We start from the raw sequence: 19,918 nt of genomic DNA, 5'->3' as shown, positions 1-19,918 counted from the left end.
GGGTACGCTCTGTTCCATCATCCAGGTCATTAATGAAGGTGTTAAACAGTTTTGGCCCCAGTATCAAGCCTAGGGGTATACCACTAGTGACTGGCCTCCAACTGGATTTGGTGCCACTGATCACAAGATTTTCGGCTAACCTGTTCAGCCAGTTTTCAGTCCACCTCACTGTCCCCTTATGCAGCCCGCACTTACTAGTTTGCCAATGAGGATATTATGGGACACAGTGTTGAAAGCCTTGCTAAAGTCAGAATAAAGAACATCCACTACTCCCCCTTGTCCCGTGAGCTAGTCATTTCATTGTGGAAGGCAAAGAGGTTGGTCAGGCATGATTTTTCTGTCAGAAATCCATGCTGACTGCTTCCAGTCACCTTCTTGTCCTTAATATGCTTGGAAATGGCTTCCAGGAGTATTGGCTCCATCCCCTTTCCAGGGACTGAGGTGAGGTTTTAGTTCACTGGCTCCTTCTTCTTGCTCTTCTTGGAAATAGGAGCGACAGTGGCTTTCTCACAGCCCTCAGGAACCTTCCCCAATTGCCACAACCTTTCAAAGACAATCGAGTGGCCTTGCATTGACATCAGCCAGCTCCCTCAGCACTTGTGATTGCATTCCCCATCAAGTCTTATGGACTTGATTATGCCAGTCAGTTTAAATGTCCCCTAACTGGATCCTCCTCCACCAAGGTTGTCTTCCTTGCTCCAGACTGTCCCACTTGTTGCAGGGGCCTTCATCCTGAAGACGAAGTTTACCGGTAAGCCTTGCCAAATTAAATTCCAGGTGGGCAGTCTTTGACAAGACTTTGATTTTTGCGAAGAAGTAAATGTTGTCTGTGGTTACTCTTGGTTATCAATATATCATCCTCTTACAACTTTGCATACTATTGTATTGGTCTAATACACACATCTCTCAAAATTAAAGCATTTTGGGATCAGAATAACCTGGCAGTAAATATTCTGAATATTTTGTTAATTTCTTCTTTATGCCTGCGGTATTTACTCACCAATCACTGCATCTACAAAACCTAGAAATCAAGTGAAATAACAAGAAGGTGCAATGAAATACGTTTTGACATTAACACATTGAAATACATGCTGACAAGCTAGAAGTCCACCAGTCTTGCTTTTGGAAAACAGTGGTGACCAGCCCAAGAGCTGTTGATGGCCTGCAGAGCATTTGGAAGTGGCCCAAAGCACGCCAAGCTCGTTGGATTGGCTGCCTAGCGGGAGCCCAGCTATGCTAGAAATCACCGGGCTGTATGAACTGCGTCTGGCAGCAGAGGTCAGCAAGGGAGCTGATAGATAGACGAGGAGCCCGAGAGGCATGGGAGCAGGAATAGGAACGTACAGGGCATTTCCAGGTACAGACTGAGCGCAGGTTCAGCTACTTGAGCGATGAGTAGCCTGGGTGTGCCAGGTCGTGTAGGGTGACAGCTGCCACCAGATGTACCCAGCCAAAGAGCTGGGTGCCTCATTTTAGCCCTGAGCAGAGGCAACACCCTGGTACATTTTCTTCTTCATGTAATTTGGCACTCAGAGAGCGTAAAAGACTGCAAGCCATCGTAGCTGGCACGTCGATCTGCGTAGTACTCAGATGTGCAGATAAAGCTTTTGGTGATCATGCTACAGCTGACTGATTTGAGGGGCGGCTTGGCCACAAACAGGTGTAGTTTAGAGGGAAAACACACCTTGCTCAGTCCTCCATTACCCACCTGGTAGCAGGAGAGACGGAGCCAAACAGAAAGCGTAACTTCCCAGGGCTCCATAGCAATGACGATGACAAATGGCTCCAATACCCTGATTTGTGATGGGTTCATAGGTTCTAATCAAAAAAAGAAGAATCGTCTAACATATTTTATAATATTTTTAGGATTGTTAGACAAGGAAGCATAAATCTTTCCCTTTTAATGAAATCCACCTGAAATACCTGACATATAGTCAAATGCCATTGATTTCAAATGACAGTACTAGTATGTTTAAACTCAAGCATGTCTGTAAGAGCTTTGCTGGACTAAAATCTTAATGAAATGTATAGTAAAATTTTGGAAATAATTTAAATTAATACTTCTTTAAAAGTTTTTCCTGTATTCGCCAACAAAGGAAAATCTATCAAGGAGGAATTCTGTCCTAACTACCAACTGGGCATGTTTAACCTAGATTTAGTTAGACTGACTGTATGTTAAGTAAATTTGAATTGGTTATTAAAGCCCTAATTTAGTTGCTTCCCTTGTTTGATTAAATGTAATCTCTTCCATGTTCATTTAGTAATAAATGGAAGGATAACATTGTAGAGTTCATGGTTCAGGTGGAATACAAAAAATGCAGTAGAACAGATGAAGATTTTTGCATAAGTAGATCCATTTAATGGTAAGAAAGCTTAAGCACAGAGACTGTTTTTAATTTTTTTTTTTTTTACTACTTAGAAGATAAACTTCCACTCCAGTTTTCTTTTTTATGCTTGCTTAGGGCAACATCATTTCTTGACAACTGTTTGAAGTAATCTGCCTCCTTTGAGATTAGTGATATATCCAAGATTATCTATATCTGACAGCCTTTCCATAATTCTAAATAAACTGCATGATGCAAAGAAGACTTCATTTTTCACTGCATAAATAAATTTTAATTTCTTTGCTTTGAGTTGAAAAAAAATCAGTGTAGTCTATCTCTTCTCTCACTTTTTGGCTATTAAGATACCGTTATCTACCAAACAGAAAATTACTAGTTGCAAGTAAATTAAAGTTACTATTTACAATAAATTAAAAATGCATCTGTTTCCTGCTAATGAAGAGACTAAAAAACGCTTGAAGAAAAGAGGGACGATCAAGATCAATAAAATTGACATATGCGTTTGTCATGGTTTAACCCCAGCCAGCAACTAAGCACCACACAGCTGCTCACACCTCCCCCCTCCCAGTGGGACGGGGAGGAGGATTGGAAAAAAAAGTAAAACTCGTGGGTTGAGATAATGTCCTGGTTTCGGCTGGGGCAGAGTTAACTCTCTTCTTAGTAGCTGGTACAGTGCTGTGTTTTGGATTTAGTGTGAGAATAATGTTGATAACACACTGATGTTTTAGTTGTTGCTAAGTAGTGCTTATCTTAAGCCAAGGACTTTTCAGTTTCCCATGCTCTGCCAGCAAGCAGGTGTGCAAGAAGCTGGGAGGGGGCAGAGCCAGGGCAGCTGACCTGAACTAGCCAAAGGGGTATTCCATACCATGGAACGTCATGCCCAGTATATAAACAGGGCGGGGGTGGCCAGGAGGGGCGGGTCACTGCTCTGGCATCGGTCAGTGGGTGGTGAGCAATTGCATTGTGCATCACTGGATTTCCCCCCCCCCCTTTTTTTTTGTTATATTCCTTTTCATTACTATTATTATATTTCATTATTATTATTGTTAGTATTATATTTTACTTTAGTTATTAAACTGCTCTTATCTCAACCCATGAGTTCTGCCTTCTTTCCCGATTCTCCTCCCCATCCCACTGGGAGCAGGGGGGGTGGGGAGGGAGCATCTGCGTGGTGCTTGGCTGCTGACTGGGGTTAAACCACGACAGATAAGAACAATTTAATCACTGAAGTAAAATAAAATATAATACTAACTAATAATAATAAAAATATAATGATAATAATAATTGTAATGAAAAGGAATATAACAAAAAAAAAAAGAAATAACACCCAAGAAAAGACAAGTGATGCACAATGCAATTGCTCACCACCCGCTGACCGATGCCAGAGGAGCGATCCGCCCCTCCCAGCCAACTCCCCCCTTGTTGATTTTAAGGCAGATTTTAGGAGAGAGAAAACTCTCTTGCATCTGTAAGCTAGTTCGCTACACTGCAAACTCTTCTTGTTAGCATCATAGTAGTACGTAGAAATCAGATTCAGGTTTTATTGCACTACATGTTGTGCAAACAAAGTAAGGAGATATGCCTTATTCAGTGAGATTAAAACAATCTCAGGGATGGATAAATAAATAAATGGGCATAGCAGGTATTATAGAAAATGGGTAGCAGAGAGCATGAAAATTAAAATGAGAGGAATGTAAGCTTATGCGAAGTTTGCAAGATTGACATTCTGTTATTATATTGAAAAGACTACAGATATCATATTAGCTGTAGGCATAAATTTCTAATAGTACAAATGAATAGAGTGGAGCTTGCAGAGGCCTGTATTTTACTCTGCCTTTTCCCAATGTTAATAGGTTGACTTGGCAGCATGATACAGTAAGTAAGAGTCTGCTTACTATGTGAGTAAACTTAAAAAAAATAGGATTCGAAGTGATCAGTAGGGCACTACACCCAGATGTAATCTGCACAAGGTTAAGCAATGCAATGTAAGAGGCTGTGACTATGACAGGATCTGGTAGCTGTTCATACAGATTGAAGTATTTATTATTCATATTTTATATAAACACTGAATTATGCTAGGCCATGTAGTAGTCAGAACAGAAAAGACATCTTTTCTTAATGTTTAAAGAGCAAGGTGTGGGATTCATCTCAGTTAACTTTACCAGCTCTGAGGTTACATGTCTCATGTAAACTTGTCGCTTTAGGCTTTGTCTGTAGTCAATGAAGAAATATGGACACCTTCAAAGCACTCTTTATCCCACCTGTCTCCAAACAGCTGCTTTAAGGTGCCTTTTTTCTTGCACTGACATTAGAGGGAGCCTTGATCACCAGCTGACAGTAGACACCTAATTTTTGACGTTTAAGTTTAGATGGGTGAATTCTTGTCCGTAACAACTGACTTGAGTAAAGGCCAGAGACCTCGGTCCTCTGTACAGCAGTCTAACAAACTCTCCGTGTGATTTCGAGCTAGGCATTTCAGCAGATATTTTCAAAATTAGTAGATCGTGTTAAATGTCTGGCTCTTGTCCATCTTCCATTTCCTCCTCCAGGAAGTATTACTTTCCAGCCTCTGTAGAGAGCTTTGAAATTCATGATAAAATGCAAAATAAAATAGTGCAGTAGGATTGTTGTTTATTCAGCTTCAAGTGGAACCAAAGTGTTTCTGGAAAAAAAAAAAGCCCAAGTAAAATTATTTATAGTACAAATGCACAGCAGTTCCTTGAGACTAATATTTTATGGTGGGTGGGGGACTGTTACTGCTGTGTAATGTCCAATAAGTCATTTTCTTATTCTTGTGCCCTACCTTTCTGGCATACCAATGAATATCAGGATAGCTTATGAGGCTTTCAGGTTAGAGTTAACACTAAAACCAGTATTTTTCTCTCAGATGTGTTAGTTTACTGATATTATTAGTCCCACGTCTGCTAGCCTCTGGATATTTCCCTTCCCAGGACCATCATCAAAACTAACTCTGGATATGACTATGTTATGAAAAATATAATATCAGTGGGAAAAGAAAAAAAAACATGAAAATCTGACAGCCACATAGTATCAGTACTGGGTCATGTGAAGAATAAAGACATCAGCCCCCATTTCAGCCTCATTCATCCTGCCAGCTGTTTTCCTCCATGCTCTCTTACTCAAGAGTTTTCCACTACTAGGCTATAGTAATTAAAGTTAAATTGCTGCGTGAAATTCCGTTCTCACTGTTAGGGAGTCCAGATGTCTGGTTCATCTTCCCAGGATGTCCTTATATCAGTGTTGGGGAAACCATCGCGGTTCCCTGCGACCACAGAAGTAAACTAGATAACACATGGTCAAATTGTTGTGTTCGTTCCTCCGCTCTGATCAGGTGCAGGGCTGCTTGAGAGGTACCCCAAGCAGCTCTGATGACATGATTTGTCACCCTTTATATTCCCCTTTTCCACCCCTATGCTTTTTCCTCTACTGTGCTCATGCACTCCCAGACGAACAGCCTGTCCCTGTTTATTCTTTACCCACTAGCTCCAATGTTGCTGATTTTACATCCTTATTCAGTATTTATGATGGAGTTGCCCTAGGAATTTCTGCGTCGGTCAGCAGTGCTGTTAAGCTAGTAGCCCTGATTGTGCGGTTTCTTGGGTTGCTATCTTGTTCATGCAGCTGCAAGTCAAGGTTAGCCATCCGCATATGCATTACTCCCTTTTTGCTGTTTGTTATGCCTGGTAGTTTCTCACGTTGTTATCTTGTTAGTGTAGCTGCAGTTAAGGTTCAACAGTTTGCACACATGCCCTCACACCCAGAAGCCAGCTTGGTGCAACTGTTGGTGGAAACACCTTCTCCTTCATAAACTTGTTCTGAATTACCGGAGACAGCCCTCATGGCCAGCAACAGCTGGACCTTGAGGGAAACATCATGCTTAACCTTCTGCTTTCTGCCTGCCCTTCCCCTCTTAATACGGCCACAGAATACTTGCACGTGGTCCAGCCTCTTGCTGCATCTTCTGGCATATTGCTCTGTATTTCTTCCTTGGCTGCCTTACAACGGTGACCCAGAGTGAGAAATGCTCATTAACCCTTCTGTCCTGGACCAGACAATGGCCTACTTTCTGGTGACTTCTTCCATTCTCTGCCTAGTCTGGCCTTTGAGCCACATGGAGAAGCTGCCCAGAAAGGGTCAGTTATTATGTGCAGGCTGTCTTCCTGGAGATCGTTCATCTCTGTGCTGGTTTTGGCTGGGACAGAGTTAATTTTCTTCACAGTAGCTAGTATGGGGCTATGTTTTGGATTTGTGCTGGAAACAGTGTTGATAATACAGGGATGTTTTCATTATTGCTGAGCAGTGCTTACACAGAGTCAAGGCCTTTTCTGCTTCTAACCCCACCCCACCAGCGAGGAGGCTGGGGGTGCACAAGAAGTTGGGAGGGGACACAGCCGGGACAGCTGACCCCAACTGACCAAAGGGATAGTCCATACCATATGATGTCATGCTCAGCATATAAAGCTGGGGGAAGAAGAAGGAAGGGCGGGGACATTCGGAGTTATAGCCTTTGTCTTCCCAAGTAACCTTTATGCGTGATGGAGCCCTGCTTTCCTGGAGATGGCTGAACACCAGCCTGCCAATGGGAAGTAGTGAATGAATTCCTTGGTTTGCTCTGCTTGCGTGCACGGCTTTTGCTTTCCCTTGTCTTCATCTCAACCCACGAGTTTTCTCACTTTTACTCTTCCAATTCTCTCTGCCATCCCACCGGGGGGAGTGAGCGAGCGGCTGTGTGGTGCTTAGTTGCTGACTGGGGTTAAACCACGACAATCTCCCATTTACCCGGATTACCTCTGTAGCAACTTGACAGTGAAAACTGGTTGAATGGGAATGGGAATGGCTGCATTAGAAGGATCTGAGACCTATGCCAGATTTTTCACGGGGAAGCTTCCCCCAGCTAGGAGACAAAAAGGAAGAGTTCAGAGAGGTTGTATGCTCCACCCACCTGGCTTAATTCAGAATGACACTCTGAAGACAACCTGCCAGCATACAACGTCACCTGTAGAACACTCCTTTTAATACAAAGGCCAAATAAATATTCAGGTTTCACGATGGAACTGCATCTTTCAGTTTTTCCCGATTATTTGTTAGGGAACAGCAAAAAGAAGTGGAAAATGCCTTGTCTAGTGCCTGAAATAGTTGTTGCTGCTGTTGCCGCTCACCTGTATGGTGTATCTTCCTCCTTGGGCTTACATATGCAGTAGCAGGGCATTAGAGATTATTTTTTTCCTGAGGTAGAAGAAAAGAAACCCAGTCATAGGAAAAAATTCTAGACTAAGTAAAACGATAGTATATCTGGTTTCATTTATCTATCTAGTATCAGCTTACATTTCCCTGCCATCAGACCATCATGTCACATTCCAGTCTGAGACAGCACCTACAAACCAAGCAAGTAAAAATATAATTATGAGGATTAGAATTAAATTTCTCTGTCCACAAAAATATGCATCTCCTTCCACATACAGATGGCTCATGATATGTCATAAGACATATTTTCATGCTAAGTAATAAGAACTATACAGTAGTTTCTCTGGTAAAAAAAAGAGGATTTGCACCCTGAACCTCATGATTTGTTTGTTATTGACAGTTTAGTAGAACAGTAGGTAATACCTAAGATAAAAAAGGGATGATTCTTTGAGTTCAGGTTTGAACTAAATCCAAATTTTGAATGAGTGTAGGATTTTTTTATTTTTGGCATGGTCCACCGCTTCTGGAAATGCCAATCTGCAGCAAGCCTATCATACTGCCACAATAACAGTGCTATGCAAACAAGATTTCTGTTTGGGTAAAATATGAAGGGTGAGCAGAGATTGTCCTTTAAGCTGTCCTTGTAGGTAAAAACAGCTCCCATGAAATTCAGCTTAGACCGGGACTTTATCGAAGAGAGAGATTTAACAAATCATTTGGTAAATATATTTAGAAGACACGAAATAGGACTTTGGGATCACTTCATTATGTGTTCTTTGTTTAAATGTAGCTTGTCTACCGTGACTCAATTTCAATTCTGTTTCTGTAAAATATTTTGCTTTCCATACAAATTGCTGAAAAGAATTTGCAAAATGTCAGTATGTGTTAAGCACTTAATATTCGTAGGATCTTCTGAAAAGCCCATCTGCTATGCAAATTAATATCTAAGAGTAATTTCTGAATGGGTATTCATAGAGGCATGGTTCAGAAAAACAATTAGCATGTGTTTACCTTCCAGTGATTTCCGTAAAATACAGATTTTTACTTGAATACTTCATACAATGAGGAATGATTTCCCGAGCTGAAGTTGTACGCATTGCAACTAATAATATTGATATATTGTTTGCTTATTAATGGATTTGAATTTTGTTTGCTCGTTCCTCCACCAACTTCAATTCTCAATGATGGAAAATAGATTCATTTGTTTAATTATTCACGAAGCGTGTCCTGTGTGATTGTGTTATTCCCCACCCCATGGGATGTGGTGACTTTTTTTCTCAGTTGCTTTCAGGAGCGCATGTCCCCGCTGACTCTTTCTGTCCTGTCCCCTAGTGCACCTGATGGACATCTGGAACGTCATAGAAGCCTTGCGGGAAAACGCACTCAACAACCTGGATCCCAACATCGAACTGAACGTGGCTCGCCTGGAAGCTGTGATTTCAACTATCTTCTACCAGCTCAACAAACGGATGCCGACAACCCACCAGATCAACGTGGAGCAATCCATCAGCTTACTGCTCAACTTCTTGCTAGCAGCCTTTGATCCGTAAGTCTGCCTTTCTTAGCCATGTGTGCTTCCCTCCTCTCCCGACTGGTGAAAGGATTTTACTCGCTCCAGAAATATCTTTGGAAAACAATTGAAGAAGCTAAATTGTGACCCAAATAATGAGCATGTGAATAGTGCTAACTAGGGAGAGAACCTAAATTAAGGACCTCTGCTTTCCTTTCTGTCAAGCCAAATTCAGCACAACTGTGTTTTCATCCAGTTACTCAGACTTGTTCCAGTTTATATCAAAGAAGAATTATCTACAGAAATAAATTTACATCCACTTCTAATTTGCCTTGTTATTTATTGACACACCAGTGGCTGACACCACTGCAATGCCTCTGCAGCAGTGCCATGGGTTAATAGCTCATTATTTTGAAAGAGCTCATTTTCCTGCAAGTTCTTGCAGCTGTAAGCAATTTTTTTTTTCTGGCTCATGCCAGCGCAGCATGATTTTGAGACCATGACAGAAATACGATAAAGACCTGGAGGTGATGAAATTCATGTTGTTTATTACTGCATGGGACCCGTATTACAAAAAGGACAAGTTGAGATAGAGTGAGGCACTCACCTTAATGAGTATACTGTGTATACTTATTACAGTTTCTGAATACATAGTCATCAACCTGTACTGCAATATTTGCCATCCTCAAAACCGAATTGCTGGAGAACAGTGGTTAAGTCTGACAGATGCAGATGACCCATTGCCTCTTTATGGCTTATATTTTGAAAATTCACCAGCTGAACACACTGACCATGACACATTAAAATAAGGATGCTGCCCCTCTCCCCCTCCCTCTTTCCCGTCCTCTTGCTTGAGGGCCCCGGTGCTGGGTGTCATGAAGCACCTTTCGGAGCCAGACCAGCCAGCGGCTCAGTTGCCATGGCAACGGGGAGAAAAAGTAGATGTTCCACATGACGAGGCTACACTCAACCTCCCCTCCGGCCCCTCTGAGGGGAAGAAAAAGAAGCCAATCCATTGTGAAACCGTAGCCTTCAGGAATATTTTTCTCCCCTCAAGGGCAATAAAAGAAGGAACAGGTATTTTAATTTATACCATTGTGGCTATGACAAGAACACTAAAGGACGATGAAAATGGCCAGACGCATGCATTGCTGCATGCCGCAAGCAAACTGATTCCCAGCTGGTAAACACAGGGAAAGACCCAGGACTGTGGAAGCAAGACCTGCGATAACGTGCTTGTTTTGTAGCTCACTGTAAAGGGGTAAAGATCTCAGCTAGATGTCAAGGCTACTTGCAGCAAAATGGAGGAGAGGAATTTACTCCCCTGTAGGGAAACAGAGAATGTGCTTAAAGGGGTAAGGTTTTGCTTTTCCTGAAAACATCCCATGGCTGTGGGTAGTGACCTGTTTCTGGGCTCCCATCAGGCCCTCCCAGGCATGAGGAGGCTGTGACATTCACTCCATTCACGAAGCAGCAACTCAGTCTGTCGTGCTGCCTCCGAGCGGGGTGCACAGGATACACTTCCCAGAAGGACAGAGACACCCAAAGGACCCCCAGGAAGAGGCTCCCAGCTCTGGGGTCTGAGATAGGGACTGGCTGCCTATCACCCCATTTTAAGTGCACCGAATGTCTGGGATGAGGTTCAGGTGCAATCTGAGATAGCTAAATTCAGGCTTCACAGAGATGTGTGTCAACTAGATCTCTTTTTCTGTAATGGGAGTTTGGACACTTATCACAGATACAGACGCACAAGTTAAGCGTCTGATTCTCAAAATGTGCCCTACCCTTTAGTATGGTTCAGATTACTGAAGTTTTGGGTCGGGTGTTGGTTTAGCAACCACTGGTGGTCCAGATTTCCCTGTTTCTGGGAAACAGGGGGAGGGGGGTGGCTCTACATGCTACAGGGATGGTGTGAGAACTGCTGGGGTCTAACCAGAGCTGATGTCTCTGCTTCCCATGTTGCTCCCTTCCCTCCACTCCCCTGCAGTGCAGCAGAAAGGTCCTTCTCTGCTGAAGGCTACAAGTCGGGAGAAGGAGGAGCAAGGTCTTTTCTTGTGGTCCCATGCTCAGAGGGAAGCAATGCATTGCATATAGGGGGAACAGGGGTGGAACTGTGAGGCGGGATAAAGTCTTTTTCTCGCTCTCCCCCTATTTATAGAAACTGGACAGTTAAACTAAATTGCCTGCAGTCTTCTGTGATGAAAAAAGGGGTTTTAATAGGTGCATGAGTCATACTGAAATCAGTCACTGACAGTCACCCCTAAAATAATCCTGTTATCTTTGATCTGGGTTCACTCCTCTATTTCTTAGCCTTGTGTTTTAAGGAAACAATTGTCCTGCAGAAATGCTATCCAAATTTCTAGGCAGCTACTGAGGAATTATTTTTCGTGTTTATTAATGAATGTTAATATGATCACATTTGATTCTATGAATGCAGACAACAATGAAAAAAAACCCAAACCCCTAAAAAACCCAGAACAGCTTTCTAAGACCAAAACAGTAGACCAAGACCAAATAGCTCTTCAGTATAAATAGAAGGCTGTTATAAGTGATCACGGATGGTTTTGGTGTTTGTGGCTATGCAGAGCGACGGCTGCTCCTCCTGTACTGTGGGCAGGTCCAGAAAAGGTTGTGCGGTTTCTCATGTCCCATTTGAAATGCAAAGAAGGAGAGTAGAGAAATGGAGTCTGCAACTTAACATATATGAAGGGACCACAAGGGACAAGTTAATGTGTGATTTAAAATCTAATAAGCCTACCACTGTCTCATTTATTTACTTCCAGTTAATATATACTGCCCCGCGTGTACTGTGCTGGCTGAAGATCCTCCAAGCTTTAAACAGAGCTTCTTCCTTCTTTTATAGTCTGCTGAAAACCTGTCAGGTTTCTCTGCCATCTGGCAGGGAGTATTTCCCTAGGCCTGCAATATAGATGTCTTCTCAGGAGCTAGAACCTGGCTAGCAGAACTTAAGAGGAACCACAGTGCAATGGTGTGGCCTGTGGGTCAGCTTGCCCACTGTCTGTGCTGAACTTTCATCCGAGTTTTTTTATGTTTTTTTCACGGCCTTGGGGATTCATTAGGCCTACAGATAATTGTATTTCCCTGCTGCTCAACCCTGAAGGGAGGAAAAAGTGGGGAAAAATTATAGTGTATAAGATTTCACGTGACACTGAGTGTGATGCTTCTTCATGCTAAGCCAAAACTAAAGTGCAACCTTATAAAACTGCAAGTCAACAAAATCATAATTCACAAACAGAAATGCTGCTCTAATTAATTTGCCATTAGTGTGTGAAAGTCAGCATCATGTGGTAGAGGACCCCGACAGACCAAAACCAGTGAGCAGAATGAGGCAGTCAGACTTTAAAAAATCTGGACAAAAACATGCCTGATTTGCATTTTTAACTGTACGTTAAGATTGGGCAATAGCTTTTGATTCAAGGTCTAAGGTGATTAACTGGCTTTATGAAATAATAGCATACTTCCTTCACTGGCACGCTAGTACTATATAAAAAGATGACAAGTTGAAACCTTTCTGAAAAATTCATCCCAGGCCGGTGTCAAAGCCTAGGCAGCTAGGTGGAATGTCAGCCTCATTCAATCGAGCTGTTCCCAAAAAGACTTCTTAAACAGACTGTAAAATATTCCATACTAGTTCATCTTCAGCACTGACTCAGTATTGCAATACAGCTATTCCTGCTGCAAAGTTTAACTGACAAGAAAATAGCTGATTTTCCTCTGTCCCTTGACATACCTGTCCTAAAAATGGAGCTGTGAGCTCTGGGCTATGAAACAGACCCAATCTGGCTGGAGGGGCTTGACTTCTACAAAGAGAAGAGGAAATATTCGTGCCCTTGTTTAATCAAATGCACATTTGACTCATACTGAGTTCAATACATAAAGAAGTTTGGTATCTGTTTTGAAAGTATAACTTCTTGCTCATCCATCTACTCAGAGCTGTAAAGTGTTTAATTCCCTCTCTTCTCCACCTTTACTAATCACTGAAAGCCACACAGGCCAGCTAGCTTTTACAAAGGAAGTCCAGCAAAAAAATGCATTTCAGAGATTGAGTCATTATGCATTTTGCTCTCCTAAATGAAAGAATTTTGCTTGATTCCAATAAAATTTCCTCTCTGAAATCTGGTTGTGAAAATGGGAATTTGTAATTAGAGCCTCTGACATTTCAGAATTGGCTGCCCTGATTAAGGTGGGCAGTAGGAGGTTCACAAGTAACCAAAGAAGTTTCGTTACTTTTGGAAAAGATAACTTAAAGCGTTGGGGGAGCACCACTTCATGCCTAGTTAATGAGAAAAATTGTATTTTCTTGATGTCCATTTCATGGGACACATTTTCTGTTTCTAAAGATGTGACGTTATTTCTTTATAGCTTTCCCCACCATATGGCTGTCTCAGTATGAGTGTTGCTAGAGATCCTGACAAATGTCAGTGTCATCCATTTGGTACCGCTCTCCTTGCTGACCTGAAAGGCAAATTCAGGCTCTGGAGCTGGACTTAGCCTTGTGTGGTCTGTGGATTTTATCAGGCAGTCCGTGGGGATTCCTTGCTCTGGGAAGAGGCTGTCTCTCTCTGCAGCCATGCATTTGAAGAGGAAACCTTCTGCTCTGCTCTGGTGTCTAAAAGCATTTATTATTTTTTGCCCTTTTTTCTCCAAGCAGCAGGAGATAACCTTAAGCCCTGGCCATCATTCCCTGCCCTAAGTACTCCATCCTGTGTTGTTGCTAAGTGCACATCAGCTTCAAGGTTTGCTTTTGCCATCGTTTATGCTTCTCGTGCTTTTCTGTGGGGATCTGAAGAGTAACCTCAGTAAGAGAGGTGCTATATAATATCAAAATATTTTCTGTCCTCTCATATTGCCGCTAGTAAAATTTATATCTCTTTGCATTAGCCAGCCTAAAGCTTCTTTCAGGAAGGACCGACTTCAATAGACATCTTCATGCTGCTATGAGCCACTGCTTCAGCATTTGCTTTTACGCAGCAAACACTGTGAGGCCCCAGTGCTGCCAGTCAAGGGCATCTGTAGTGCTTAGACGTAGCTTAGGGCACTTCTGGATCCAAACGATATTGGCGAGTCTTAGGCCCCATTATCCTGTCCGTTCATCAGTCATATATGTTTATATACGCATGTGTGTATACGTACGCGCGTGCACACACGCATATATATTTGGAGGGCAAACTGAATTTGTACTGGCTCTAGTGATGCTTTTATGAATACAAATGACTGATACAAGATACAGTGTCAGAACTAATCAACTCAAACAGAGAGATTGAAGAGATAAATGAAATCTTTTCTTTTTCTGTTCCTCTGTTCCATAAGTGTTTGAGTATGGGAAGAGCCGATGGCTCTGGGGTGGAAAGCTGAAGGCAAGTTGATACACGTCTGCCATTCAAGAATATAATCCTATTAGTAAATGTAACTAAACCTGCTGGGAAAAATAATCTAAATCTGAAGCACTTCCACATGGGCTTTATTTTTTCCTCTAATTCTTCCATTGCTTCTTAATAACGCCATTGCTTCCGCTTAACATTTATTTTTCTTAAGTATAGCAGCTCTTCTAAAGGCAGGTGAAAACCTCATGATGAAACAGTGCAGAAAAATTCCCAAAGGTCTAAAGGGTCGCACGCACAAAAAGAATACAAAATGACCAAATTCTCAGCCATAGCAGTGCTAGGTGTTGGTTTGTACAAATTAGAATCCAGTCAACGAAGGATGGAAATACAAAAGACTGGAAATTCCTATACTGTGATTTTAATCTTATGAAGCTAATCAAAGAGAACGCAATGTAATGAAAAAGAAAATATGCACAAAAGCCAGCATTAAAGAACACAGTAAAGATTTATTTCTTAAATACTGAAGTAGTTAATTTATTTCTTTTTGTCCGTATCTCTAGTTGATTTTCTGACAAAAAGCAGAATTTTAAATGAGTGTAAAGAATATTTAGAATTAATATTTAGAATCATGGGTTACACTGATGTAGAACTAAATGCAATTCACTGAATTTTAAAGATTATTAGCTAGCCAAGCTTAGGGAACTGACTCATTTTCTAAAGTCGGAGTGACTTAATGAATGTAGCAGTGAAGTACTGAAGTTTAATGTACTGATATGAGTATACCATTCATGTCTACTATATATGTGTATGTTACTGTATTAGTCTGGTTTGGGGTTAGCAGAGAGAGAGAGACAGTCATAGGCTCTGTGTCTTTCCAGAATCCGTTTATCTTTTAGTTATGATCAGACACAATTTTCTTCATTAGAATTATGAGTGACAGTCAACAGTAATTTCAGAAATATTGATGAAGAGCTAAATTTCTGTATATTGCTATTGCCAGTGTAGTTAGACTATCTTACGTAAGACATAATTATGTATATTTTAACAGGAAATCTCTTATAAATGTGATGTTCCCTAGTAAAGACTGAAGGTTACAGAAACTACTTCCAAAAAACGACACAAAACTTTATTAGCTGGTCCCATCGTTAGCCCTATCAGTAGAATTTAGAAGGAGACATGGATGCCATTTTGCTAAGCTCACAAATATTGGCTGTCTCTTCTTTAAGGCATGATGACAACATATTCTCACTGATGTCATTGAACAGGCATATGGGAAGCTATTAAGTAATGCTGAGGAGTTTAGATGACAAATAAAAATTGCTCCAGTGCAACTGTGGACTCCTACTGCCTTATAGTAAGACTCTGAGAATTCCAAGAACAACCACATTTCACCATTTGGATGCCAAAAAAATGAACATTAAAAAGCAGATGAGTTTACGAGAGCATTTTCATTCTCATCTTTGGAAAGGGAATGAACATTACAGCATTTTTGTTCTGCCATTCCTGTCAACGCTGGACTTAGTTTTGCCTAAACTGGGAGGATAGGTCTTTTAGGAGCTAAGAGTGCCTTGCAGCGTGTGAAGTCATGTGTTACTTATGCAGCTCGAATATAGCAAGGTTTCTATAATGGCGGGTAATCATTGGGGACCGTCATGACCGTAGAGGAGAAATGAGGATAGCAAGAGGAGCAATAAAGTTAAGCCAGTGCGTGCTTCAGTACTGTTGAAGGAAGAGTTGGCAATGTGCTAAAGGAGAACACAGCATCCTGAGAGTGCAGTATATGGTCTGATCCTTCCAGGGAGAAAAAAAAGTCTTTTATTTTTACCTGAAAGTGACTGGATTTACAGAAAAAACTATGTCTTTTTGCCCCAAGGCATACTCCTGTGTGCATTTGGGGTTTAATAGCATTATGCATTTTAAGTTGAAAATAGAGAGCCAGGCATAGCCTCATCTTGAACAAACCAGGGACAAGACTCTTGTACACATCACAACAAATGTTCTTTGCTCATTCTGGACGCAGGTATATTCCCCATTTTTCAGCAAAGTCCTTCTTAAAGGTTCATGGGGGTCAGGTGTATCATTTAAGATACACGGCAATTGTCAGGACTTATTAAGAGGTACAGTATGCAGCTTGTGCAATCATGTGAGCCCTTTCTGCTTTTTCACTTTTGTTCCCAGTGTTGATTTTTGCACTTATTTGTAATCTTCTAGGGACAGAAGATACACAGTGCACTTCTTAGGATAGGGAGACCATGAGTGTGATAGGTGCCTTCCAGTGCTACTGTAGCACAAATAGCAGTAATAATCATCACCGTAGTGTATAATAAGATAAACAGTTTAATACTGAGCTTCATATACATAATAAATCTGTTCTGAGATCTTTACAGAACAACGTACTGATGTGTGTTCCCACAAAACAAATTTTGATTTTAAAGGTCTTATTTCTTTGTATGTCAATTCACATATAGTGTGCATTACAATATGTCATGTCAGTGATACACATTTTAAATGGAAAGAGGTCCATATTATAAAATGGACATATAAAATATGTCTACTTTCTACTTTTGAACAGGGAAGGACATGGTAAAATTTCCGTTTTTGCTGTCAAAATGGCCTTGGCAACTCTTTGTGGAGGAAAGATCATGGACAAATTAAGATGTAAGTCTTTTGGCTGACTTTTTTTACCTGTTAATCATTGTTGTACTTGGAGAGATAACAGTATAGGAAAAGAGGGAATTAGAATAAGTTATAGTTTCATGGCTGGGTTTGGGATTTGCACTATATATATCTCCAAGTAAATCCGGCTAAACGTTTGGCTGAACTTCACACCGGACTTCATATTTGTGAAGCCAAATTGCATATATTGAGGTTCTGATTGGTGGATTTTTTTTTTTTCTTTGGGATGATTGAATTCAGAGTACAGGTAAGTGCCTCAAATGGTCAAGGATCACGTCATAAAGCATCATTTAGCAATTTTTTCAAACTTTTTTTTAATAATGTCTCTCTCGTTTCACACTTAGAAGTACAATATATTTATGCACTATTTGTATTTCTTCCCATAGGACACATACTAATTCCATCTATTTTGGAGAACAGATTCTCATTTCACATGATTTATTCCCAGTTCCCCAATAGCCAAGGCATAGTTTACTTGTAGCTACAATGAAAGGCTTTCTGTTTAGTGCTATGATATCTGTAGCTCAGGTCCAGAACACCGTTTTCCAGACTTTTTGACCAAAAGATTCATGTCAACCTTCAGTTTCCTCTGAGCTTTCTACCACAGCCAAAGAAAATTGAATTTACAAATTGTTGTTGATTAGAGTAGACAAGTAGAAATCCCAGGTGCTAATTTAGTCTTCCAGATTTGGTGCCATTTTTTAATATATTATTTCTATGTAGAAACTCAAATACAGACCGAACTTAAATTATAAATTGTAAATTGAACACTTATAAATTGAACACTGTTTGTTCCCTGGGCTGCTTTAAGAATAGGAGAAGGGTCCATCCAGTGGAAGGCTGGAGTACAATGCTGATTTTTTGGGTCAGCAGTCCCAGGGTCCTGTTGTCAGAATTTCCTTTCCAGGTTCCTGGAAATGAAGCAGCTGACATGACAGCCTGAAAAATGATAAATGTTCCTTAGTCTATGATCCCCTGCTAAGCTTAGGATAATTTTAAACAAGGGGAAAAACAGAGGCTGAGAAACATGCATCTCTACAATAATAAAACTGTGATATTTTTATACATGAACAAAAAAGAAAAAAAATGGAGGAGAGTGAAAAGTAATGCATTTGAAAGACCTTCAGTGCTTTGTGTGTCCAAAACAATAATAACTGACTTAATTAACTCATTGTCAAGATTTAGATTTGACATGGTAAGCTGGCAGTAGGCAAAAAGCTGATGTTGCGTATCTTGTCAAATTAGGTCCTTCTTATCTGATTAAATTACTGCCTCATGCCATGCATCAGACTTTGCTTAAAAAAATGACCACACACAATGAAAAAAAAAGCAGGAATATTTTAATATCAAAATCAGCTACTTTTTTATATGTAAATCATTCTCTTTGTTTTCTGTTGAGAGGAGTTATAATTAAAGATGCAGTTATAATGGAGATTTCCATAAGCAGAACACGTTATTTAGCACTTCTGGTTCAAATCAGGTGATAATGAATTCAGAGCAAATCTGTAGCTCATACTGAAGTTGCTGTGTCCTTTTCTTGTCTTTTCCCTCAGATATTTTCTCAATGATTTCCGACTCCAGTGGAGTGATGGTTTATGGCAGATACGACATGTTTCTGCGGGAGGTTCTCAAGCTGCCCACGGCTGTTTTCGAAGGGCCTTCATTTGGTTATACTGAGCAATCAGCAAAATCCTGTTTCTCGCAACAGGTAAATGAAGAGTGAGCATCCTAGACACAGGATCTCAATCACCCCTCTGAGCAGGCCAAGACTTTCTTCCTTTCTTACACATATGTGCATATTCACCCAGGAAATGCATGGCTGGGTGGAGGGGAGGTCCACTTTGCTAATTTCTGGCATGTAGGTTAGGTGTCTTCAATAGGAAGCTAGTCTCTATAGGTTCCCTATATAACCACGGAGGAGAGAGAGGCTTAGTCAAAAAGTGATTCAGAGCAGGATCTTAACTTACATGTTCCTAAATTAGGGAGCATGAGGAGACTAACTTCCTAATTTAAGCACCTAAGTTAGATACTTCCATTTAGGTGATATAAATACCCCAAGACATGCAATCCTCTACTCCGGTTAGTTGTTGTTCCTGTAAGCATATATGAGACTTCAACATCTCCATACAAAGCTCAACTCCCACTCAAAAAAGGAAACTACATGTTTTCCAAGTGATGGTGTACACACACGAGAAGTTTACGAGTGAGAAGAAAATTGCCTTAAACCTTTATTGAAAATGGGAGTCAGTAGGTATTAGAAAATCCCTAGTCTCTTACAGATAACGTCAATGAGATAGGGTCAGGAAAGCAATGAATTTATCCTGGAGAAAATACGAGCTTTTTCCACAACTCACCAGACTCTGTAGGTACACTGAGTACCGTACGTTGGCCGCAGTTAGTAGCTAACAGGTACTAACTGTTCAAAGTTAGTAGGTCCCATAATTGGGGCTGGTTGTCCACTTCTCCAATGGACAAAGAGAGAATTCCTCTGCCTCTTGCCACACATCACACTGTATAATTCCATAAATATAAAGTAAGGGAAGATGCTGAAACTGGGAAAATGTTAGAAGTAGAGTGGTATTCGCCTTCTGTTATCCTTCCATTTGCTAACTGAATACTGTTGAACCAATAAGCTGAATGGAGCAGGAGTAGTGTCATTTTCATGCAAAATAGAGTCTCATTTTTTGTTTTCCCTCAGTTTCGTCACTAATCAGTAGGCACTCCAGTCAACTGAAAGGCATAGTTGAAATTCATTTATTGAATCATCTCCCAAATAATTTTAAATGGTAATGTTTGATATGTGAAACTAGTCTTCTTTCACAGAGGGAGACTTAAGACAG

General features: G+C 40.8%; 1 protein-coding gene across 3 annotated transcripts in view; it reads left to right on the top strand.

Moving 5' to 3' along the window:
* The window catches only part of DTNA (dystrobrevin alpha), a 184,955-nt gene that overhangs the window by 107,024 nt on the left and 58,013 nt on the right, over positions 1-19,918 (top strand). For all 3 annotated transcript variants that reach the window (XM_050915659.1, XM_050915658.1, XM_050915657.1), the window contains 3 exons: positions 8,880-9,093; positions 16,975-17,060; positions 18,632-18,786. In XM_050915659.1, the coding sequence (XP_050771616.1) occupies positions 8,880-9,093; positions 16,975-17,060; positions 18,632-18,786 (455 nt within the window). The remainder of the gene's footprint in view (positions 1-8,879; positions 9,094-16,974; positions 17,061-18,631; positions 18,787-19,918) is intronic.

This window comes from Gymnogyps californianus, chromosome 2, assembly GCF_018139145.2.
Source record: "Gymnogyps californianus isolate 813 chromosome 2, ASM1813914v2, whole genome shotgun sequence".
Classification (NCBI taxonomy): domain Eukaryota; kingdom Metazoa; phylum Chordata; class Aves; order Accipitriformes; family Cathartidae; genus Gymnogyps; species Gymnogyps californianus.
The sequence above is the reverse complement of the archived record's forward strand: the minus strand, read 5'-3'. Positions and strand labels throughout refer to the sequence as shown.